The following is a 14,689-nucleotide window of genomic DNA, read 5'->3' as shown; positions in this document are numbered from 1 at the left end:
GGTGGACTCCCCAGTAGGGCTGTGTCTACATGACAAAGTGATAATGCTTGAACCCTGGCTCCTGGCTTGACTCACCCCCCGTTGGCTCCTGGGACAGTGGGGTCCCCTCAGTTCTCCAGCAGGTGATCCCTTCACACCGCTTTGCTGTGCGAGACACCGCTCCTGGTCTGTTCACACGTAGCCTCCAATGTGTAAATCACGCCCTGGTTCTATTGCCAGCCACCCAGGAATAACCCTGCAGAGCGACACTGGCAAATTCCCAGCCCCCCAGCACTGTACGGCGTTCACCGCCCAGCATCCTCTTGGACAACATGAGCTCGTCCATAGCCCATCATTTCATTAACAGAAAACGAGCGGCACAAGGAGTCCCCCAGACACTTCCTCCAAACCCACACAGGTGTCGCTGAAACAAGAACAGTTTCTTAACTCCAAACCAACAGAGGTTAAATTGATTACAAGTAAAGGGGCATAAAAGTCAGAGTTGGTTACAAAGACATAAATGGTAAAAAAGCAAACTAATCCCTTCACTTAACAAGCGACATGAACTTAAAGTGAAAGGGTCTATCTCTCTCTCTCATCACATGTTCTTTTGTGGGCTTACCGGCTGGATCTTTCAGCCAGGATCACTCCCCAATCCAACGTCTTTTAAGTCAATGCCGTGAGTAGAGATGAAGGGAGAGAGAATTTGTGGCCTCTGTTCCTCAGTTTTATCCTTTTCCTCTTTGACAATCATCCCCAGCTGGGGTTCAGCAGACAGGAACTTCCAGATGTTCTTTTTGCCAGGATATAACTTTGCCACTCACACATTGCTTTCTGCCAAAGAATGGCCACTTAACCAGGCAATGGCCTGTTTGAACGCCTGGCCGAGGCATCAGTTTACATTTTGTCTTTGAGGAACTGGTTTGAGCCTTCTTTTTGAAACTTGGAACATGGCTCAGAAATGTCATACAGCGGAATCTTATAACTTTACATGCAGTGTTGTTATACATATTTTATGAGGCCACTAATGTTCAGCAGATTATGAGTTTTCAAATGATATTGCACAAGGCATACTTGGTACAAAATGTATCATAGTCTTGAAAAAAGGATGAATGCACTGAGGACGATTTGTGTGTAGACAGAAAGAGGTTAGGTTTGCCCTTGTCTTTGAGCCCGTGGCTTTCTCTGTAGTGCAGACATTCCCTAAGGAATTGGTTGAAATCTATCTGGATCAACAAGGCACCTAGACCATGACTATGTCTAAGATTTCCAAAGGGGTCCGCACCTCCATCTGAAATTTTTTGGGGGTCTGCAAAAGAAAAAAAGGTTAAAGAACCACTGGGCTAGATAGCCAAGGTCTCCCCAGTCTTAGGACACAGGGCTGGAAGGTGCGAGGCGGTGAAGCTGCGGGACCTGCCCTAAAGGAAGAATGACACCCCCTCCTTTGCAGTCCTGCACATGAAAGGGCTCCCCCCTGAGAGACTGTCCCAAAGCTGATCTTGGCAGGAAGCTCAGACCTTGTTAAGATGCATAAGCATGGAGAGATTTATTACAGGTTATACCTACAGCACCATGGATTTATATTGACAGTCGCATCTCTGACCATCTTGCCTAATAGCCATCACTGGATTTATCCTCCACCAATGTCTCTGGTTCTGTTTCGAGTCCGGTTCTTCTCTTGGCTTCCACAACATCCTCCAGCAGTGAGTTCCACTGTGCATCCAAAGAGTCAAAACCACAGGGACAAGGGACACCGTGGCAGGAGCTAGTCCTGGCTATGAATAATGACAAAAGAATGACAGAATTTTGTGGTCGTTATCATAGAGTGTCGGGAAAGGCTCCATTCCCTGGGGAAAACCCGTTGGCGAGCTAGCTTTCATGACTGTTTGGATCCTGGGTCTTGTGGACCCAGCCTACTGATGCTGAGCTGGCCAGGCTCACAAAAACCAGAATACAACTGTTTGCTCTTTGGGAGAAGGGGGAAACCAACCTTATTAGCTAGGGAAGTCACAGTATAGGCTAGCCTTGTGTTGTGTGATTCTTGTTTTGTCTTGTAACTGTTCTCTCTCCTGGCTCATGGAAATCCTTGTTCTTTCTAAAATGAGCCATCTTTGGTTTTATTAGAAGTGCTCACAGGTGGTGCCCAGGAGCTGGGGGTGGGGGAGATAAGGGAAAATGGGCAAACTGAGGCACGCTGCACCTTTTAGGGGGAGAGGAAGTGGAATTTCTGTGAGTTGCCAGTTTCCGGAGACTAGATAGCACAGGGGAGCTATTCAGAGGACTTGGAGACTGGCTGCCCTATGATGGTCTGTGGGGAGATCTCCTAAGATGACAGGAGTCCCCCTGAGCCTGCCAGCTTTGGGGGCAGCTCAGTTGAGCATTAATGACTGTTTTCTCAGTCACTGTCTCCCAGGGGCTAATTAATGCCGGCTCTGCTGCCCCCAGGGCCCAGTTTCTGCAGTTCATCTTTATGGATGGGTGGCCATTCCTCTGCAGATGTTGGGAGAAGGCAGGCGCCAGGTATCCTTGTCCGAGGTGAGGCTGCATATCGGGGATGTGGGGGTGGCAGGGGAGAGTTTGGGATTGCAATGCAGGCTGGATGGGGGAGTGGGCGTGGGAGCCGGGGGGCAGGGACTGGGATAGATGGGGGAACAGGACAGCAGAGGAAAAAAGCCCCCATGTCCTCTGCGTCCATCAGTCCTTTCTTCCCCTGGTATCTAGGCTCTGAACAGAAAGATGTTCCCCACTCAGATTTGCCTCAGGCAGTCCCTCACCCAGCCCTGGCCCCTCCATCTCCACCCTCTTGCATCACCCTGTCTAGCCAAGTGCTTTGACGGTGCCGGGGGAAGGACCGCATGTGCTGGTGGGTCCCTCCTCAGCAGACCCTTGCTTGCTGAATGGAGCTCTGTCTCCAATCTTCATCCTTCCCCTTGCACGAGGGGATGGGGGCTCTCAGGACACCTTCAGCATGAGCATCGATTTCCTGGGGAGCCGCGTCTCCGCGTAATGACCAGCTCAAACCAAGAGCTCAGAGGGGGGACGTGTTTAGTACCCAGACCCCTGAAAAAGAGCCGTGAAAAATTAGAGCCTTTTCATCAAATCTTTCCCAGACTTTTCATGGACAGAAGGGGCCATTTCCCACAATACCCTTGGGTGACCATATTGAAGTCAGTCGAATTCTCTTTGGGGTCCTTTGCATTCATTGGAAAGGTTCTGTGTTATTGGGGACCGGGATGACATGACACCTTTCTACGGGGGCAGGTGAGATGGGACGTGTTATGGCTGGAGGCTGAAGCTAGACAAAATCAGCCTGTAAACAAAAGTGTAAATTTATAACCATGAGTGTATTTAACAACGGGCACCATCTACTGATGGGCGCTGTGGATTCACGACCCCTGACAATTTTTAAGCCGAGATGGGGTGTTTTTTGAAAAGATCCGAGCTAGAAATTAAATCAAGGAAGTTCTCTAGAGGTGGCTGTCAGCCTTTCCAGATGAATGGACCCCTTTCAGGAGTCTGATTGGTCTTGCCTCCTGCCAAGTTTCCCCTCATTTAAAAATGACTTGCTTCCGAAATCAGACGTAAAAATACAGACGTGTCAGCCGCCACTATGGTGCCAAATTGCTCATGTTCTCATTTTCACCATCTAATTATCAAAGAAACCCACTGAAATATAAATCCTGTAATTGCATTTCAGTGTATAGCACTGAGAGCAGCATAAAGAAGTCACTGTCTGTATAAAATTTTAGTTCGGACAGAGTTCCCTAGTACCTTTTCTGTAGCCTGTTGTAAAACTAGGCAAAGATCTAGATGAGCTGCTGCACCCCCCTGGAAGGCCTTTGTGTACTCCCAGGGGTGCATGTCCCCCTGGTTGCGAACCACTGCGCTAGAGGTGGCCACGAACCCACTCGTCCATGCATCGATGAGAAAACACTTCAAAAGCCCAGATGAAGCGATGCATCAGATAGAATCATAGAATCATAGAGTATCAGGGTTGGAAGGGACCTCAGGAGGTCATCTAGTCCAACCCCCTGCTCAAAGCAGGACCAATCCCCAACTAAATCATTCCAGCCAGGGCTTTGTCAAGCCTGACCTTAAAAACCTGTAAGGAAGGAGATTCACCACCCGGTCCCTAGGTAACCCATTCTGTGCTTCACTACCCTCCTAGTGAAAAAGTTTTTCCTAAACCTAACCCCAACCTAATATCCAACCTAAACCTCCCCACTGCAACTTGATACCTTTACTCCTATCACTGAGAACAGTCTAGAATCCATCCTCTTTGAAACCCACTTCATGTAGCTGAAAGCAACTATCAGATCCCCTCTCATTCTTCTCTTCTGCCAGACTAAATAATCCCAGTTCCTTCAGTATCAGGAGGTAACCAAGTTAGTCCTGTATCCACAAAAACAGAAAGGAATCCGATGGCACCATACCTAACAGATTTATTTGGGCATAAGGTTGAGGTTGATGGATTTCCACTCCATATGGCTAAATTTAGTTCTCTTAGCCTCTCTCATAAGTCATGTGCTCCAGCCCCTAATCATTTTTGTTCCTCTGCTGGACTCTTTCCAATTTTCCACAGCCTTCTTGTAGTGTGGGGCCCAAAACTGGACACAGTACTCCAGATGAGCCGTCCCAATGCTGAATAAAGGGAATGATCATGCCCTTGATCTGCTGGCAATGCTCCTACTTATACAGCCCAAAAATGCTGTTAGCCTTTTGGCAACAAGGGCACACTGTTGATCATGTCAGCTTCTTTTGCACTGTAATCCCCAGGTCCTTTTTTGCAGAATTTCTGCCTAGCCACTCGGTCCTACTCTGTAGCAGTGCATGGGATCTTCCGCCTAAGTGCAGGACTCTGCCACTGTCTTGTTGAACCTTACCAGATTTATTTTAGCCCAATCCTCTAATTTGTCTAAGTCCCTCTGTATCCTATCCACCTACTCCAGCGTCATTTCTATACCTCCCAGTTTAGTGTCATCTGCAAAGTTGCTGAGGGTGCAATCCATGCCATCCTCCAGATCATTGACAAAACCCCCAGGACCGACCCTTGGGGCACTCCACTTGATACCAGCTGCCAACTTAGATATGGGCCATGATCACTACCCGTTGAGCCCGATTACTGGCCAGCTTTCTATCCACCTTAATAGTCCATTGATCCAGCCCATACTTCTTAACTTGCTGGCAAGAATACTGTGGGAGACCATATCAAAGATTTGCCTAAAGTCAAGGAATACCATCCAATGCTTTCCCCTCATCCACAGAGCCAGTACTCATCATAGAAGGCAATTAGATTAGTCAGGCATGACTTGCCCTTGGTGAATCCATGCCTGATTGTTCCTGATCACATTCCTCTCCTCTAAGTGCTTCAAAATTGATTCCTTGAGGACTGCTCCATGATTTTTCCAGGGACTGAGATGAGACTGACTGGCCTGTAGTTCCCTTTTTTAAAGATGGGAACTACATAGCCTTTTTTCCAGTCATCTCGGGACTCCCCCGACGCCATGAGTTTTCAAAGATAATGGCAGTGGCTCTGCAATCACATCTGCCCAACTCCTTTAGCATCCTCGGATGCAGTGCATCTGGCCCCATGGACTTGTGCTCGTCGTCCAGCTTTTCTACAATAGTCCCTGAACCACTCTTTCCCCACAGAGCGGCTGGTCACCCCTCCTCATAACTGTGCTGCCCAGTGCAGTAGTCCTGGGAGGTAAGAACAGAAACATCGGCCAAGCAGTGTCAAGAGGTTGCATGGGGGATCTCATAGACTCATAGCCTTTAAGGTCAGAAGGGACCATTCAGATCATCTAGTCTGAACTCCTGCCTGAACAATGCGGCCACACAATCCTCACCATCCGCTTCATATACAACCCCTACCTAATTCTGAGTTATTGAGTCCTCAAATTGTGGTTTGAAAGACCTCAAAGCTGCACGAGAATTCCTCCCAGCAAGTGACCCATGCCCCATGCTGCAGAGGAAGGCGAAAACCCTCCAGGGCCTCTGCCAATCTGCCCTGGAGGAAAATTCCTTCCCTACCCCAAATATGGCGATCAGTTAGACCCTGAGCATGTGGGCAAGACACACCAGCCAGCACCCAGGAAAGAATTCTCTGTAGTAACTCAGATCCCAACCCAGCTAACATCCCATCACAGGCCACTGGGCATATCTACCAGCTGATAATCAAAGATCAGTTGCCAAATTAATTGTCAAAATTAGGCTATCTCATCATACCATCCCTTCCATAAACTTATCAAGCTTAGTCTTAAAGCCAGCTATGTCTTTTGGCCCCATTACTCCCCTTGGAAGGCTGTTCCAGAACTTCACTCCTCTAATGGTTAGAAACCTTCGTCTAACAAGACATAAATTCCACTTAAGTATAAAACCCACCCCAGCCTTTTGAAGCCAAGCCCTGAAGCTACACCCTTCTGATAGGTTGGTGGTCATGGTCTGTTATGAACTTGCTAAGTGTGAAGGACAGACCCCAACCAGGGCCCTGGGGCAATCTCTGGGAAGCTTCTTAGCCAAATGTGTTGTTGTTTTACGGTGTTTTCTCTGTCCTGCTGTCACCTTATGACTTGAATCACAGAAATGTAGGACTGGAAGAGCCCTCAATCTATCCACTCTCTTGAGACAGGACTAAATATTATCTGGACCCCTTGACAGGGGTTTGACTAACCTGTGCTTAAAAACGTCCCAAGACAGAGATTCCACCAAATGCCCCGGGTCATTTCTCCCACGGCTTCGCTACCCTGTTAGAAAGTGTCTCATAACATCTAACCTAAACCTCCCTTGCTGCAATTTAATAAAGGGGCTTGCTTCATTACAGCTGCATGCTCATTTATACATGTGGGCAAATCTGCAGTTAATAGCACCTGGAAAGAAAGACAAATACCTGAAAATCCAAAGATATTTTTTCACAATTTTAGCCTAAAATGTTAGGGTTTTGCTGGTCCCAAACTGAGAAAAACTTTGGGCTATTTCAAGGGAAAGCTGGGAATTTTCCATAAAGGTGGGACATTTCCCATTTTATTGAAAAAAATTAATAGTTTTCTACCTACTGAGGGGAAGGGGAAATCCATCTGCTGGGAAATTTCTGACTTGTGCAGGTGTAAATATTTTGAGGGAAACGTTGGGTTGAAGCAGACAAAATCAGAGCCTTTTGCTGGCCATCAAAGATATATCATGAATGATAGTGCTTGGGTGTGAGTTGAAGGTGGGGGATCTGGTGTAGAAATAGCCAGACTGGGTCAGAATAATTCCCTTTTCATACAGAATCCATCCCTGACCCGGGCCAATCTCGCAAGCTGTGTGAGCAGGTATAATAAAAACCTGCAGCAGAAGGTGGGTATCTGCACACACAACCCGTGTAAAATTCCCTTTTCTCTTTTGAATTTCTCATTGTAAGTTCATGGGCTGTCTCCTTGTTCCTGTGCCATGTGACAGGGAGGGCAGAACCCGCCAGGCTCTTTTCTCGGTCCCATTTTCATTGTGTCATGCTCCCCCTTACGCTTTGCACAGCCCTGATCTTTCTCGTCTCTCTTCACAGGAGAGTTTTCCTAGAGCCTGACCTGTCCCCAAGCCCCTGCTCATTCTGCATTTCCCGTGTGGTGCTGGGAGGGGTCCAGGGCTGCAGGCAGGATCCAGATGCAGGCGAAGGGCTGTGAGAGTGTTTCCAAACTGGTACCAAGTCCCCTCTTCGCCGGCTCTTCAATGAACTAAGAGACTGAGCCCCTCTCAGGTAGGTTTTCTGGACATCCTGTGTAGCAGCTGTGCATGCTTGGAAATATGCAGCAGTGTGCTCGGCCTGGTGTGCCTCTCATTAACTTTACCCCGAATCTTGTGGTATCCAGAGCTTTCCTACAGGCCCCCTCCTGAGTCATGGACTCAAGTCCAGGCTATCACGGCCGCCGTGTCTAACTTCAACTCCCAGCCACTGGATCGGGTTAGACTGTTCTCTACTAGATCAAAAAGCCCATTATTCAAATGATTGTTCCGCGTGGTGGTACTTCTAGACTGGGATCGAGTCGCCCTTTAACCTTCTCTTTGTTTAGCTAAAGAGCTCGAGCTCCTTGCATCTCTCACTGTCAGGCAGGTTTTCCAATCCATTAATCATTTCCGGGGCTCTTCTCTGAATCCTTTCCAACTGACCAACCTCCTTCTTGAATTCTGGGGCCTGCTAACACCAATTAGGCTGTTTTCCAAGTGGAAGGTTATTTCAGAACCTCCCTCCTGTCTCTCCTTGGACTCTATGAATCCCCTTTTCACCCCTTCATGGGCATTGCAGAGAACAGAATTACCTGCATTTCCCTCGGCATGCCTGTAACACTTGGAGCTTGGTATTATAACAATGACTAGAATGCAAGCTCATGCTTCAGGGCTTCAGTTGGTCATCTGAAGTGGTCAGGAAGTTATTCCCCCCCCCCCCCCAGTGTAGTCTAGATGAAATTACTACAAAGTGGGTATACAACTGGCCTAAAGACTGTCCTCAAAGAATAGTTTTCATGGTTCTCAGTCAAACTGGGAAGACGTATCTAGCTGGGTTTGCAGGGGTCAGTCCAGGGTCTGGGACTAGTCAATATTTTCATTAGTGACTTGGATAATGGAGTGGAGGGCGCACTTATGAAATGTACAGCTGATCCCAAGCTCGGAGGGGTTGCAAGCACTTTGGAGGCCACGATGCGAATTCAAAGCCACCTCAACAAATCAGAGAATTGGTCTGAATTCAACAAGGTGTCACTGAGAAAATGACAAGTGTGAAGTACTTCCCTTAGGGGGCGGGGAAAGTCAAAGGTGAGCCAACAAAGTGAAACAGCTGTGAAAAAAGCCTAATATTCTGGGGCGTATTAACAGGAGCGTTGGATATCAGACATAGGATGTAACTGTCCCGCCCTACTTGGCACTGGGGAGGTCTCAGGTGGAGTATTGTGTCCTGTTCTGGGCACCACACTTCCAGACAGATGTGGTCGAACTGGAGAGAGTCCAGAGGAGAGCAACATGAATGAGGAAAAGTTTAGAAAACTGACCTAGGAGAGGAGGTTAAAAACACAGGGCATGTTTAGTCCTGAGAAACGAAGAACAGTCTTTGCATTCATTACGGGCTGTTATAATAAGGACGGGACTCCATTGTTCTCCATGTCCACATAATCTGCAGCAAGGGAGGTTTAGGTTAGAGGTTAGGAAAAAGTCCCCACTCTGGCCCCGTCTCTTCCCTGCCTCTTCCCCTAAGTGCGCCACATTCCCGCTCCTCCTCCTTCCCTCCCATAGCTTTTTATGCTGCAAAACAGCTGTTTTGCAGCAGCAAGCGCTGGGAGGAGAAGCAGGGATGGCACACTCAGGAGAGGCAGTGGAGGCGAGCTGTGGGTGGGGAGCTGCTGGTGGGTGCAGAGCACTCACCAATTTTTCCCTGTAAGTGCTCCAGCCCCAGAGCACCCACAGAGTTGGCGCCTATGTCTGTAGTGATCAGTGGCCACTTCCACCAAAAATCCTGCCACATTCAGGTTGCTTCCAGTCACCAAAGACAATGCCCGTAACCACCCTGGAATATAGGTTTATAACTAGGAAAAAGAAAGAAGAGAGTTGTTCACAGGTTAAAGTGAGCAAATACATACGCATCAATGAGTTGTCATTGAAATCCTGTGACTGACCGACTTGTAGAGAGATCTATCCCTTCAAAATGACTTTGTTTTATTTCCTTCATTCAGCTTCTGAGACCACAGGATGAACCTACTTGCACATAGCATTTCAAAGGTGTGACAGGGCCATTAACCAATCCATTGCATTGCAATGATCCTTGCTTGCCCATCTGATCTGGATAGTCCTTCTGGATGGGTGGGGGGGAGGGGTCCCAAGCTCAGAGTAAACATTTTCTATAAAGCAAAACATACATATTTTCTTATAGCTTGGAATACCAACATTGTAAGCGAGACTAATACCAGCAGCAATTTACAAGCGTTACATAGAGTCGAAACACCAAATACATTCTCATGAGCAAAACTACCATACAGGTGAATTGCTTTGGCCTCCAGTATGAGTTTGTTAGTCCTTAGCTTTTTCCTGCTGTCTTGGCAAGGGCAGGCGCTTGTTTTGCCAGTGTCATGGTGCATCAGACTGGTAGACAAAGGAACACTGAGTGCCAGTGTCTGGAAGTCAAAGCTAGACAAATTCAAACAAGACATAAGGTGTAAATTTTTTAAAGTGAGGGTCAGTAACCATGAGCAGAAATTAGTGAGGGTTGGGTTGGAATCTCCAACGTGGAACAACTTTAAAACAAGATTGAGCTGTTAAACCATTATCCAAAGAGGGCTGGCACAATTCGTCAGCACATTAAATCACTGGTGACTCCGTTCTCCTCCCCACTCAGATTCCAGTGAGGTCCCTTGCCATGGACGACACCAACTGGACATCCGTCTCTGAGTTTGTGCTTCTGGGTCTGTCCGAACGTCTGGACCTGCAGCCACTGATCTTCGCAGGGCTCCTGACCACATATCTGGTGAACCTAGCCGGCAACTCTCTGCTGCTTGGGGCAGTGTGGGCTGACCCCCGGCTCCGCAGCCCCATGTACTTCCTCCTCAGCCAGCTGGCTGTGGTGGATGTGAGCTTTGCCTCCATCACCCTTCCCCAGGCACTGGTGCACGTCCTGACCCAGCACCGGGCTGTCCCCTTTGCCAGCTGCATGGCCCAGCTCTTCATCTTCATGGCTGTGGGCAACATGGAGGGCTACCTGCTGGCTGCCATGGCCTATGACCGATATGTGGCCATCTGCAACCCGCTGCACTATGCCACCGTGGTGACACGGCCCCTGTGCCTCAAGATGGCCGCCATCTCCTGGGCCGTGGTGATCCCCCACTCCCTGCTGCACACAGTCATGGCTGCCCGGCTGCGCTACTGCAGCCGCCGCTTGCAGCACTTCTTCTGCGATCTGCCGCCCCTGCTGCACCTTTCCTGCACCCGCCCCTTCTCCAACGAGTTGGCCGCCTTCACAGAAGGTGTCCTGGTGGTGCTGGCCCCTTTTGTCTTCATCCTGGCCTCCTATGCCTGCATCGGGGTCACTGTGGGCCGCCTGCGCTCCTCCCACGGCCTGCTCAAGGCCCTCTCCACCTGCGGCTCCCACCTGACAGTGGTGATTCTCTTTTATGGCACTGTGACCTGGCTCTATTTCCGCCCAGCCTCCAGCTATTCCCAGGAGCGTGACCGGCAGGTGGCCATCTTCTATACAGCGGTGGCACCAGCCCTGAACCCCCTCATCTACAGCCTGAGGAGCAAGGATGTGGCTGTGGCCCTGAGGAGGGCAAGGAGGAAGATCCTGGCTCGGGGTGTGTGAGACCAGTGTGTGGCTCCGTCAGTGCACTGGGTATGAACTTTTCAATCAAGATGTGTCCAGGGAACCTTTCCCCCTTAGATCCACCAGGATACCTGGGTTCTTTTCTCCTCAGACATGAGGCTGGTGGAACTAACACATATACAGGGTCACACCCACCTACACACGCACACACACACGTATACACAACCCAGGTCTTTCCATAGAAAAAGGGGTAAATTAAGGGATGTTCTCAAGGGCATGGCCAGACTGGATCAGCCACAAGGCCTGTTGTATTAATTTAGATAGTAAAAATGGGCCCAACAAGTCAAAATTGTGAACATAAGTGTGGCCATATTGGGTCAGACCAAAGGTCGATCTATCTCAGTGTCTTGTCTGCTAACAGTGGCCAATGGCAGGTGCCCCAGAGGGAATGAACAGAGCAGGAATCATCGTATCCATCTCCTGTTGCCTGTTCCCAACTTCTGACAAACAGAGGCTAGGGACACCATCCCTGCCCATCCCGGCTAATAGCCATTGATGGACCTATCTTTCATAAACTTATCTCGTTCTTCTTTTAACCCTGTTACAGTCTTGACCTTCACAACATCATGTGGCAAGGAGTTCCGCAGGGTGACTGTGCGTTGTGTGAAAAAAAATACTTCTTTTTGTTTGTTTTAAACCTGCTGCCTACTCATTTAATCGGGTGACTCTTAGTTGTTGTGTTATGAGGAGTAAATAACACTTCCTTATTTACTTTCTCCACACTGGTCATGATTTTATAGACCTCTTTCATATCCCCCCCTTAGTGGTCTCTTTTCCAAGCTGAAAAATCCCAGTCTTCTTCATTTGTCCCCATGTGGAAGCTGTTCCATGTCCCTAACCCATTTTTGTTGCCCTTTTCTGAATTTTTTCCAGGGCAATCTATCTTCTTTGAGATGGGGCGACCAGATCTGCACACAGTATTCAAGGTGAGGGCGTACAGTGGATTTATATCAGGGCACTATGATATTTTCTGTCTTATTATGTGTCCTTTTCCTAATGACTCCCAAGATTCTGCTTTTTGGACTGTTGCTGCACATCGAGTGGAGATGGGAATTATGTGGGGGCCGTTCTCTGGCCTGGTCAGAGTAGATGATGACAGTGGCCTGAGAATCCATGAAAAAGCCACAGCCCCTGGGAAGAAATCATGCCTAGGACCTTTGAGTAGAACTGCAGGATCTGGTACAACCTCATAAAGCCCTGTTGGTGGCTTAGCCACTGGGCAAGAAGCCGTGACAGAGGCGCCTTGGTGAAGGGTCCCCAGGTCTTTGCAGCTCAGTCCAGACAAACTCACTCCACCAACCATCCATCTTACGGGATCTTTAGCCATAAAGAGGACCCTGTGAGGTATCTACAGAAAGCTCATGACTTATCACGACTGGGAGATGTGTGTCCGGGTAATATTTAAGTAATAAAGTAACTCTACTGAAAGTCCACTTGTGACTGATTGCCCCTCTTCGGCATGCCACCTGTTGTACTGGGATACCTCTGAGTCCGCCTGTTCCACCAGCATGGGCCCCATTTACCTTCTCTTGGTGGGCTCCACAAGCCTCTTCCAACCAAGCACACAGAAAGGGCCATGCCCAGCTACAGAAAGACACAGACTCTCAGATCAGCTCTGGGAAGACTCAGCTCTTTGCCCCTCCCAGTTTCTAATCGCACAAACTAGGTTATGGTATAAACAAGAAAGAAGTTTACGAACTACAAAAGGTAGATTTTTCAGTGGTTATAAGAGATAGCAAATGGAACAAAGCAGATCGCTTTAGTAAACAAACAAAACTCGCAAAGTAAACTTACCACGCTAAAGACATAAGCTATATATTAGCAAATTCTCACCCCAAGTGATAAACAGGCAGGCAGATTCTTAAGGCACAACCTGGCTCGGCTTTGCAGCTCGCATTTCCCAGGTTTTCATACTCAGGCTAGACATCTCTCTTGCCTGGGACTGTCACTTCTCATAGTTCAGTCTCTGTCCCTCAGGTGTTTCCAGGTATGTTGTTGCAGGGAGAATGAGGTTCTCTCCCTTCCCCCCCAATATCATTGTCCCCCCTTTATCTCTTCTTTCCCCTTGTTGGAAAGCTCTTTTGCTGTAGGGTGACCAGATGTCCTGATTTTATAGGGACAGTCCCGATTTTCGGATCTGTTTATCATATAGGTTCCTATTACTCCCCACCCCCTGCTGTCTGGTCCTCCTATTTTGCTGAGACCTGAGTCAAACAGTTCCCATTGTGTAGAGTTATCTCTGAAAGGTTTCCACTGAACACAGCTCTTGGGGTTATCCTAGTGCTTGTGTACATTTCCTCAATAAGCCATTGTTTGGCTTTTTTACTGGTGTGCCTGAAAAGCTGCTTCGGTAACACATCCACAGCCAGCCTCCATAACTTCCCATACAACGATAACACGTCCAGTCCAATGAGACATGGATGTCTCATAGATCCAGACTTTTAGAATGATACCTCACAAGACCTATCATGTACAAAACATCTCCTAATGACATGACAGCGGTGAATATCGGGGTGTCAAGGTGTTACCCCACTTTATAGACTGTGTGTGAAAATGAGTCCCAGGATTCATGCGTCCTGGTGACAGCCCATTCAAGCAGGACAGAGTTGTCTTGTTTTTCCTGGATGGCCGGGGGGGCATAATGCAAGTTGTCTAGCCTTGCTCCATCACTACCCTAACAAGCGGAAACCATCGGCAGGTCCATCCCTAGTGAGGTGCGGGGCCCAGGACAATCCCACCCCCACCCCAGGCCCTGCCCCCACGTCACCCATTCCCCCAAGCCTCCACCTCACATCTTCCCGCCCTTACCACACCCTGCCACCATTCCACCCCTTCACCCCCTTTCCCAAGAGACACTGGGAGTGGAGCAGGGTGGTCACTCTGCCGCCCTGGCCTCGCATACCCCTTAAGCTTGGGACCCCCCAAAATGCTGGTTATGGGGCAACCACCCCGAACCGTCCTATGGATGGGGTGGCTCTGACCATCAGAGACTGCTGCAAACAATTTAAACCATCAAAAGTACCAGTACAATGGGTGGGCACTTGCCCTGGCTACAGATCGAGACAAGACTGTTTTTGGGATGACCCGTGTGGGGAAAGGCATTCACTTAGCACAGACCCTGGCAGAAGTGGGAGTTTTCGTGAAGGTTTGGATCTGGTTTTTGTAAAGCCAGGCCACCCTGCAACAGACTGAATCTTTTTGCAGGGTAGGGGGAACCTACCTGCTATGTACAAGCAAGACATTCTCCATGTAGAAGCATGGAGAGGTAGCCGGGGCGGGGGTCCCGAAGGTGCGTCACAGATGCTAAGTGTGACAGCTCAGGCTGTGCCAGCCCCCGGTGGATCTGACCCAAGGCCACATGTGTCTGGCCCA

At 48.8% G+C, this 14,689-nt stretch overlaps 1 protein-coding gene across 1 annotated transcript; it reads left to right on the top strand.

The window, feature by feature from the left end:
* The first annotated feature begins 10,357 nt into the window (after positions 1-10,357).
* Positions 10,358-11,296, top strand: LOC116818883 (olfactory receptor 1f45-like). Its single transcript, XM_032770158.1, has one exon. It carries the CDS (start codon positions 10,358-10,360, stop codon positions 11,294-11,296), a length of 939 nt encoding a protein of 312 aa, XP_032626049.1.
* The last annotated feature ends 3,393 nt before the right edge of the window (positions 11,297-14,689 follow it).

The sequence above is a fragment of the Chelonoidis abingdonii genome, chromosome 11 (assembly GCF_003597395.2).
Source record: "Chelonoidis abingdonii isolate Lonesome George chromosome 11, CheloAbing_2.0, whole genome shotgun sequence".
Classification (NCBI taxonomy): Eukaryota; Metazoa; Chordata; order Testudines; family Testudinidae; genus Chelonoidis; species Chelonoidis abingdonii.
This window is presented reverse-complemented; position numbering and strand designations above follow the sequence as displayed.

Coding starts and splice junctions, on each gene's coding strand:
- LOC116818883 (XM_032770158.1), top strand. CDS start 10,358: ATGGACGACACCAACTGGACATCCGTCTCTGAGTTTGTGCTTCTGGGT.